Raw genomic sequence first — 9,784 nt, 5'->3', positions numbered from 1 at the left:
ACTTTTAACCTATGATGTGTTTTCAATGCTAATGCTGGCATGGACTCATCATTGGACTGGACATTAATGACAAAGATTTCATTTGAAGAAGTTATAAATGTACTAATCTGCACATAGGAACTGGTTTCAGTGGTTTGCAGACTATTACTGAACACGCTGTAAACCAGTATCTGCTTAATTTAGTGACTGCTAGAACACGACTACTTTCAAGCAATCTCTACTGTACTTCCCCCTCGGCCCTTCAGCTAATTTTAACTACCACAACTTCTGTTTTGGTCCAGTCTCACCACTTTTTATGGTGTTGTTTCTGACCACAGAAGCTGTGAGAGGGCACTCAAAACCTTGCTAGCTGCAGTTAGCAACTACCAATTGAACGTTGTTGATTATTTAGCTGCTTAAGACACAAGGCGCAAGATATAAAAATGACCTTCGGGAGCTGTCGGAGAGCAAAAAGCAAATCAAGATGGAAAATAAACACTGGAATAACATCAGGCAGCCAGAGACATGGCTCCAGTTGAACACTAATGTTTTTCTCTAACTGCTGGATTTGTAAATTGGCTTTGTTGGAAGAGGCTACTGAATGTGACCCAAATGGTCAATGGTCATAGTCATAGTAAATGAATGAAAGCTGTGGTTTGTGTTTTTAGTTGCTGGACAGGGTAATCTTTAGCTTCAATCCCCTGTTTTTGTCAAATGTATCTTTTCTTTGGTCTGGGTTAAGCATGTTAGCGTGCTAATGTTAGCTCCTTAGCACTTAACGCAAAGTTTAGGTTAAGCTGCTGAGGAAGTCGTTAATTTTATAGCGGACAACTAATCATTAACCTGGCAGGGCTGCTAAATGAAAAGTTCAGGGTTCCCTTTAAAGTGATGGTGGTCATGGAAATCCATCCAACAGTTGGTTTATAGCACCAGAAGAAAAGTCTAGTGATCACCAACCTCATTAGGACACATCCTCTGGAGACCGTGAATGTCTGCAGAGAATGTTGCTCCTGAGATATCTCAGTCTCGTTCAGAGTGGTGGATCGATCAGCCAACCAACATACATTGCCATCCCTTGAACCACCTTTCTCGTCTTGTATGCAATACCAATCTCTTCTGTCTGTTGCTGTTTTATCCTCCCTAGCAAACGGTCATTTGCAGCTTGAGGCCACACCAGACTACCCTGTTGCTGAAGGTCAAATAGTCCGCCTTCAGTGCAGCAATTTTTTAATACCAAACTCTGGCAACTTCTCCTGGCAACACCTGAAAAATGAGTCCTGGCAAGAAGTGGGAAGGGAAAGGGATCTGACCCTCAGCAAACCAGAGGAGAGTGGAGTTTATCGCTGCCGCAGCCCTTGGGGAGACAGCCTTAACCACACTGTCTATATCGTCTCCATGCAGCCAACAGGTTTGTAGCCCATTTAAATCTTTGGAGGTTTGCACAGCACTTTTAACCTATGATGTGTTTTCAATGCTAATGCTGGCATGGAATCATCATTGGACTGGACATTAATGACAAAGATTTCATTTGAAGAAGTTATAAATGTACTAATCTGCACATAGGAACTGGTTTCAGTGGTTTGCAGACTATTACTGAACACGCTGTAAACCAGTATCTGCTTAATTTAGTGACTGCTAGAACACGACTACTTTCAAGCAATCTCTACTGTACTTCCCCCTCGGCCCTTCAGCTAATTTTAACTACCACAACTTCTGTTTTGGTCCAGTCTCACCACTTTTTATGGTGTTGTTTCTGACCACAGAAGCTGTGAGAGGGCACTCAAAACCTTGCTAGCTGCAGTTAGCAACTACTAATTGAACGTTGTTGATTATTTAGCTGCTTAAGACACAAGGCGCAAGATATAAAAATGACCTTCGGGAGCTGTCGGAGAGCAAAAAGCAAATCAAGATGGAAAATAAACACTGGAATAACATCAGGCAGCCAGAGACATGGCTCCAGTTGAACACTAATGTTTTTCTCTAACTGCTGGATTTGTAAATTGGCTTTGTTGGCAAATAACACGTTAATTTAAAAGTTGCTGACATATCAGTCTTTCCATCGTGTTTCCTTAGCGTCCAAATGATCAGTATTTCAACCAAAATGTATGCCGTGTAAAACAGAGAACAGAAAAATTCATCTTGGCAGTTTGGTCTAGCGAGCTAATGATGCTAACACTGTAAAAGCCAGTTTATATGTCTCATCGGACTAATAGACGCAGTCTCTCTTGAGGGTATGGCTATTTATTAATCAAAACATGTTATTTCAACACTATTTCAATTTATTTTCATTTGAAACACATTAAAAAAACACAAATTATAGCCTACCATCCCATACCAGCTACCGGTGCTGTCGTTGAGCTCAGCCTACAATAGCGCTGATTGTTGTGAGGACGGCGGCTGCCCTGGCGATCATGACGAAGCTTTAGTTACATTATAGCGCCATCATCTGCGTAAAATACCTCAACACAATAAAATATCTCTCTCTGCATTTTATACCAGTATAATGGTCACACCGGTATGTTGGACGCAGCCCACTTTTTAGAGTACTAAAAGTGCGTCTTTACACCGAATTTTGTGGTACAGATTTTATGTATTGATATATTTTTACCCATTTATACTTAAATTAGTTTTGACTCTATGGCCAACAAAGGCAATGTACAATAAATACATCTGCCAGAAGCTCATATTGTTCTGTATTTGAAAAACTAACAAAAAAAGTATTTTTAAACTATAGAATGACAATTTTAATCAACTACTTACCACTTTGCTGTGACCTACAACTAAAGCCTCTCTCCTTCTACTCTGTGCTGTTTAAACCAACTTACAATAGTTGGTGAGAAGTTAGGAATAGCTGCCTTTGTCCTCACTCTGCTGGGCTTGATCATCAACCTTGCTGTTCTTATTTGGATCGGCTGGATAAGACTCAGCGACACAATGACCACCTCCAAAACTGCAGCTGAAGGTAGAGAACACCTTATAGCCTTTTATGACCTAAAGGTGTTACAGGTTTAATACTATACAACACATTTTTTTCTGTTGGGTCAAATTAAAGCAAATGTTCTGTGAATGATTTTCTCGGTTTCCTTAAAGGTTTTCCTGGACCTGAAAAGTCTCCAAAGTAAGTCTCTACAGGAAATAATGTTTGCTCTGTGTCTACGTTAATCCAGCTGAGTCAGAAGGCTTCATATATTGACGTTATTACGACATTTTGCTCTTCACCAGGGGAGGTTTGCAACAGACTGACAGCGACGGAGATGTATACATGAATTACTCAAACACCAACGAAGCCTACAGCGACCTGGACCCCGCCAGTATGACTGATGCCAATGTGTACTCAAGTCTGTCGTAAACATCCGGGAGAAACTGGAGATGTGCAATAAAAAGAGGACATATTACAAAAAGAGAATGTAGAGCTTAGCGTTTCCTTTAACCTGATATATGAGGTTACTTGAAAATAAGTACTTTGATTAAATCTTATTTCAACAGTAATGGGTCCTTTTCTCTGCGTTTGGACATTTTCATACAACTTTTTTATCTTAGATTACATGAACTGTTGAAGACTTAAACTCTTCCTGCTTGTTAATATGTCAAAATAATACTTTTTATTTCACTTAAATCATCACAATTCAGTCAATTACGCACAAAAATCTGATTTTAATTACATAAATTGGCTACATGGAGTAAAACCAGAACCACACACATTTCTGATTACATGACAAGATGGCAAAAAAATGCATCATAAATCTGTAAGATTGTAAAAAAGGTGTAAGAGCAAACACAGTAAACTGTATAAACAGCAGAGAAGTGTTGGCTGTCTTTGTTGCAGTGAATCATGGGACTTTCTACCAGATATGTGTCACAACATTGGATGCCAGAGGGGAAACGTAACTCAGGCATTATTACTTCTGCTCCCTGGTTTCACAACACCGGATATAACTAGTCTGGGCACAGCTGAAAAAAACAACAACCATGTGACTTTTACATTATCACACATTTTACTGATATAATGTCAGACACTGCCGGTAAGTGATCTAATGACTAAACACACACAAAGAAATAGCTTGGCTTTTTATATGTGTCCCCTTTGACCTCTGCACAACATCTGGTGTCTCATCAGTTCGTTTCTCATACCTACACAGAGGCCTCCTGTACAAATTTCAAACTCATAAATGTTTTGTTGAAGTTCTGCTTGCGAAACTTCTGCTTTTTCAGCTTGAGTTTCACACAGGAAGAGCAGTAGTACTGGTGCAACTTAGACCGCGGTACCTGCAGTATGCACGCATCAAATGTCCAAACAACGCGCGTGAGAAATAAATAGAGACTGAGGGTGCGGTTAAGCAACACTTTTTACATGATGCCATCTGTAGCTGGTATAAGAGGATAAGAACTTTCCCGCAAAAAAATGTTAATAGTTTTTATACAAGTTTTTAAATGTTTAAATCACTCCATTTCGGGCTGTTGTACGTCGTGATGGAATCTCTGGCTCTGATTCCTGCTGTCCATGGAGAGCTCTGAGGTGGCCGTGTGTGAGCACCCTTCTCCCTTTCCAATCTTCTTAATGTGGGCCATGATGAACCTTCTAAACCTCCTTGTGGCAAAACAATAAACTACAGGATCCAAAATGCAGTTGAGTCCCATAAGAAACAAGGTGATCTGATGTGCGTCGTTGAGCGCCTGACGAGTGCTCTGGTCCCACTCCACGTGGCCCCAGCCCTTTCCGATCTGCAACACCGCCAGTGCCCATGGGCCTTGGACGACATGGTGGGGCAGGAAACACAGAGCAAACACTCCAACCACGGCCAGCAACATCTGCAGGGCCCTCCGTTTCACCCCCCTAGGCTTTCTAAATGAAGAGGACAAGCCAATGGACTTTCTGGATGTCATTGTTGCGGATTTGAATTCTGTCTGAGGAGGACTTTGAGAAAGTAACGCTCGGGCGATAAGAGAATTACACACCACAACAAGAAAAAAGACTACAAAAAACATTCCAATTATTGCAAAATGAGTAGCAGCCACCACTTTCTTGTCAGAATCAGTTTGATTATGATACCCCTCAAAACATCGAGTGACGTTCATGTCGGTGTTGGTCCCTGGAGAGGCCAGGGACGGTACAGCCATCAACAGGCTCAACAGCCAGATGAAAATGCACACAATGATCCCACGGCGTCTGTGGTCTGAAGAGGCCGCATCCAGAGGCCGTGTCACTGCCCAGTATCTGTTGACGCTGATGGCTCCAAGAAAGAGGATGGAGCAGTAGGTGTTAATGAAGAACAACGAGCCGGTCACCCGGCACGTGAAGTCCCCGTACACCCAGTTCCCATGGCGGCTGTAGTATCCAATCCAGGGGGGAAGGGCGCACACAAAAAGGAGATCAGCGATGGTCAAGTTTGTCATGTAGATGCGGATTTCGCCCATGGCCCTGGCGTCACGTAGGCGGTGCAGGACAAACAGCACATAGATGTTAGCGAAGAGGCCCAGGATGAAGAAGATGCCATAGACAACTGGGAAGAGGACGTAACGAAACTCTGAGTCCAGGAAGGTTGAGCCATTACCTGCTGGAGAACCAAGACCAAAGGCTCTTGTGACGGGAACCTGTTGTGCAGTCGAGGCCAGCATTTCTGTCTGTGGGAGATGAAACATATCAACATCAGTTTAGTGTTAATTTACTGTCATTTTTGAGACTTTGATTTATGATTTAATTGCATTGTATTGTGGTATACACTGTGGTAGACCCCCTAACCCTAGGTTTCTAAGATTACTCAACTTTCATATAGATATTAAAACTAAAAAATCCTCTCAGTCGTGCTTTTTTTGGGCTACATCTTTTTATCTATTCATTAATAGCCAATATTCTAGTCTCAGCTCATTGGTTACCTAAAGACAAAAAAGATCTAATTTGATGTAATTCAGCTTCATAGTTTAAAACAGGATAAAAACAATCTACCTGCCTCCACATGTCGTAATTTTTTCAAGTTAAGATAGCAAATTACAAGCTGTCGACTTACCAGACTGCTTCCTTTAATATCTCGCAGGATGTGAACACTGCGAATGCCTCAGCAGTAATAAAGTTCACTTTAACTGACTAAATGGGCGTATTTCAATGTCTTAAAGTGGGAGTGATTCAAAGGTCAAGACAAAGGAGGTGTGAACTTCTTTCTTCTTCGGAAACCCCCACATGGTGCAACACACATTTCCACCTCCTTATGTTTGTTCCTGTTCATGAAATTCATCATTTTCAGAGTAAATTCAAAAATAAGTCAAACGATAGGAACATTACAGACATTACAAACCACCAACTTGCTTCAGGTAAATATCAAATTACATGGAGAGAAATAGGAAACAAAAAACTGTCAACTTCTTGTACTTGCAAGAATTTTCCACAGTCATCACTGTGAGGTTGTGTGAAGCAATACAACCCTGTTTCCACCACAGAGATGAAAAAAACGATCCTGTAAGTCATTATTTTGGAAACCTTTCAATATTTCAGCTTATCTCAAAATAATGACTTAGTATCTCAATATTTCGACTTAGTATCTCATAATAATGACTTAGTATCTCAATATTTCGACTTAGTATCTCATAATAATGACTTAGTATCTCAATATTTCGACTTAGTATCTCATAATAATGACTTAGTATCTCAATATTTCGACTTAGTATCTCATAATAATGACTTAGTATCTCAATATTTCGACTTAGTATCTCATAATAATGACTTAGTATCTCAATATTTCAACTCAGTATCTCAAAATTAAGACTTAGTATCTCAATATTTTGGCTTAGACTTAGTATCTCAAAATAATGACTTGGTATCTCAATATTTCGACTTAGTATCTCATAATAATGACTTGGTATCTCAAAATAATGACTTGGTATCTCAATATTTCGACTTAGTATCTCAAAATAATGACTTAGTATCTCAATACTTCGGCTTAGACTTAGTATCTCAAAATAATGACTTAGTATCTCAATACTTCGGCTTAGACTTAGTATCTCAAAATAATGACTTAGTATCTCAATACTTCGGCTTAGACTTAGTATCTCAAAATAAAGACTTGGTATCTCAATATTTCAACTTAGTATCTCAATATAATGACTTAGTATCTCAATATTTCGACTTAGACTTAGTATCTCATGATAATGACTTAGTATCTCAATATAATGACTTAGTATCTCAATATAATGACTTAGTATCTCAATATTTCGACTTGGACTTAGTATCTCATGATAATGACTTAGTATCTCATAATAATGACTTAGTATCTCAATATTTCGACTTATTATTTCAATGTTTTGACTTAGTATCTAATTATTATTTATTCATACTTTTGAGATACAAGGTCAAAATATTGAGTCACTAAGTCAATATATATATTTTTCTTTACTTACATTGTGTTTCAATTGCACCCAAGTATAAAAATAATCAGAATATTCGAGAAACTGTGACCTTCCTGTCTTGTCTCTATTTGATCCAACCAGTCCAGAGCTTCAGAAGAAGTCCTCTGTTCCTGCTGAGCTGCCACAGAAGTGTCCTGTTCATGCTGATTCAAAGGAAAACTCTTCTGTCTTGTAGAACAGAAACAGAAGTCTCCCGTTCCTGTCAACTTGCAGTCGTCCTCAGTTTCTGTGCCAGCACAGCTTCCTTTTTCTCGGCTCGGTTAAATAAAGGTCTGTTAAGTTACAATCTTTTGCAAAATGAGTGAACACAGTGGCGATAAAGCCGTTCCGTTAAATGCTATAGTTATTGCAGTATTCTTTTGTACCATGAACTGGGTGTTGAGTCAAAGTAACATCTAGCATCTGACAGTGTTGAAACAAAAATACAAAAGATTGATGACGTCTGATGATGAAACTTCAAATCCAAAGAAAAAGAAACAAAATTCAACATCCGTTCCATTTAAAAGATGAAAATAATACCAAACTCTATTTGAGTACAATATAACACAACCAAATGTGAACGTGAAACCGTATTACAATGTATAAAAACTACTGTGTAGCACAAGTGTCTTTTGTGATCATTTTACAGACAGATAGAGACATTTACAGTTTCTCTTAAAAGAGACTCTGATGGGGCGGAACATTACAAATGCTCATAGTAACAAATAATAAATAAAGTAATGTTAAAATAATTTCTCCGATCAAACAGGATTTATACCTGGACGACATGGACTGAACAACATCAGGAGATCCTTAAATATAATCTCTGTAGGTAGACAGTCTGCTGGAACTTCGATGCTTCTCAGCCTGGACGCGGAAAAGGCGTTCGATCGCGTAGACTAGCTTTTTCTGGTACAAACACTTGAAAGAATGGGATTTCACATGGACTTTATCAATTGGATCAAAGTGCTGTATAAGGGGCCTACTTCGAAAGTTAGGGTTAATGGGCATACATCAGGGAGCTTTAATCTGAATAGAGGAAACAGACAGGGTTGCCCCCTTTCTCCACTGTTATTTGCTATCAGCATAGAACCTCTCGCTGAATTGATAAGGGAGAACCCCAAGATAGCAGGGATAGCAGGTGGTGGAGGGACACACAAAATATCGCTATATGCTGACGATGTTATTTTATATATTAATAACCCCCTGTGCTCTATCCCAGCCCTTTTAGATAACTTGCGTGAATTCGTAGAGGTATCTGGGTACAAAATTAATGAAACTAAATCAGAAGCTATGATGCTTGCTGGCAGTTGGCCCTCTCAGTTGAATGAAAAAGTTACATTTAACTGGTCAGCACAAGGCTTTAGATACTTAGGCATAATGATCACTCCAGATACCTCAAAATTATTTAAAGCTAATTATGGTAAACTGATTGCTCCGATAAGATCGGACTTGGCTCGGTGGGAGATCTTACCGCTCTCTCTTCTTGGAAGAACTGAAACAATCAGAATGAATGTACTTCCCCGACTGTTGTATCTCTTCCAGTCCCTGCCTATATGGATCTCAAGCTCTACCTTTAAAACATTAGATAAAATGATTTCTACATTTATCTGGCAAGGGAGGAGACCTAGGATTCGACAGAAGGTGTTACATTACCCTAAAAAGCAAGGAGGCCTTAATCTGCCAAATTTGAAACTATACTACTGGGCAGCTCAACTTCGCGGGATGGCCGAATGGGTAATACAAGACGAGGAGACAAAATGGCTTGAACTAGAAAAACATGCTTGCCCATTAGTACCTCTTGAGACAGTACCATTCTTAGATCAAAAGAACTGGAAGAAACTTAAGATAAAAAATGAATGAACTGTACTCATAAGGTCTGGCTTCAGGTTAGGAAAAAGATAGGCGCGCCGTTAACAATATCTAGAGAGGTCAAAAGTCCAAAAATCATAAAGTCATTAAGCAGTTACAGGATAAGTTTAGTTTGTCCCATAAAGAGTTTTATAGATATTTACAACTGAGAAACTATCTGATGTCACACAAGGAATGGAGCACCCTTAAACAACTGCCCACGCCAATAGAGGACTTCCTGATGAGGAGCATGGATGGAAAAAATATTAAGAAAATAGTCTCACATATGTACAGATATTTACAGGCACAATGCTCAGGAAATACTGTGGCTGTAAAAGAAAGGTGGGAGCTGGAGATGAATGTGGTCATTGAAGATAAAGAGTGGGAGGAGATCTGTGTGTGATCTGGGGCATAAGATACTAACAGTCCGACTTGGAAAGAATTTAGTTGGAAATTAAAAATGAGATACTTCAAGACACCGTTTTTAATATCAAAATATGACAAAAGTAAGACAGATTTGTGCTGGAGGAACTGCAAACAGGTTGGAGATCATACTCCCATTTTTTGGGATTGCCCC

The 9,784-nt window shown here is 39.4% G+C and overlaps 1 protein-coding gene across 1 annotated transcript; it reads right to left on the bottom strand.

Annotated features, from left to right (window-relative positions):
- Positions 1–3,613: 3,613 nt before the first annotated feature.
- Positions 3,614–6,030, bottom strand: LOC138591325 (platelet-activating factor receptor-like). The gene is made up of 2 exons (XM_069661884.1): positions 5,985–6,030; positions 3,614–5,601 (listed from the first exon to the last, which is right to left on the bottom strand). Exon 2 carries the CDS (start codon positions 5,593–5,595, stop codon positions 4,420–4,422), a length of 1,176 nt encoding a protein of 391 aa, XP_069517985.1. The 5' UTR covers positions 5,596–5,601; positions 5,985–6,030; the 3' UTR covers positions 3,614–4,419.
- Between the last annotated feature and the right edge of the window lie 3,754 nt (positions 6,031–9,784).

This window comes from Semicossyphus pulcher, unplaced genomic scaffold (genome assembly GCF_022749685.1).
Source record: "Semicossyphus pulcher isolate SPU_LCO1_2020_fin unplaced genomic scaffold, fSemPul1.0.p SCAF_14, whole genome shotgun sequence".
Taxonomy (NCBI): Eukaryota; Metazoa; Chordata; class Actinopteri; order Labriformes; family Labridae; genus Semicossyphus; species Semicossyphus pulcher.
This window is presented reverse-complemented; position numbering and strand designations above follow the sequence as displayed.

Coding starts and splice junctions, on each gene's coding strand:
- LOC138591325 (XM_069661884.1), bottom strand. CDS start 5,595: ATGCTGGCCTCGACTGCACAACAGGTTCCCGTCACAAGAGCCTTTGGT.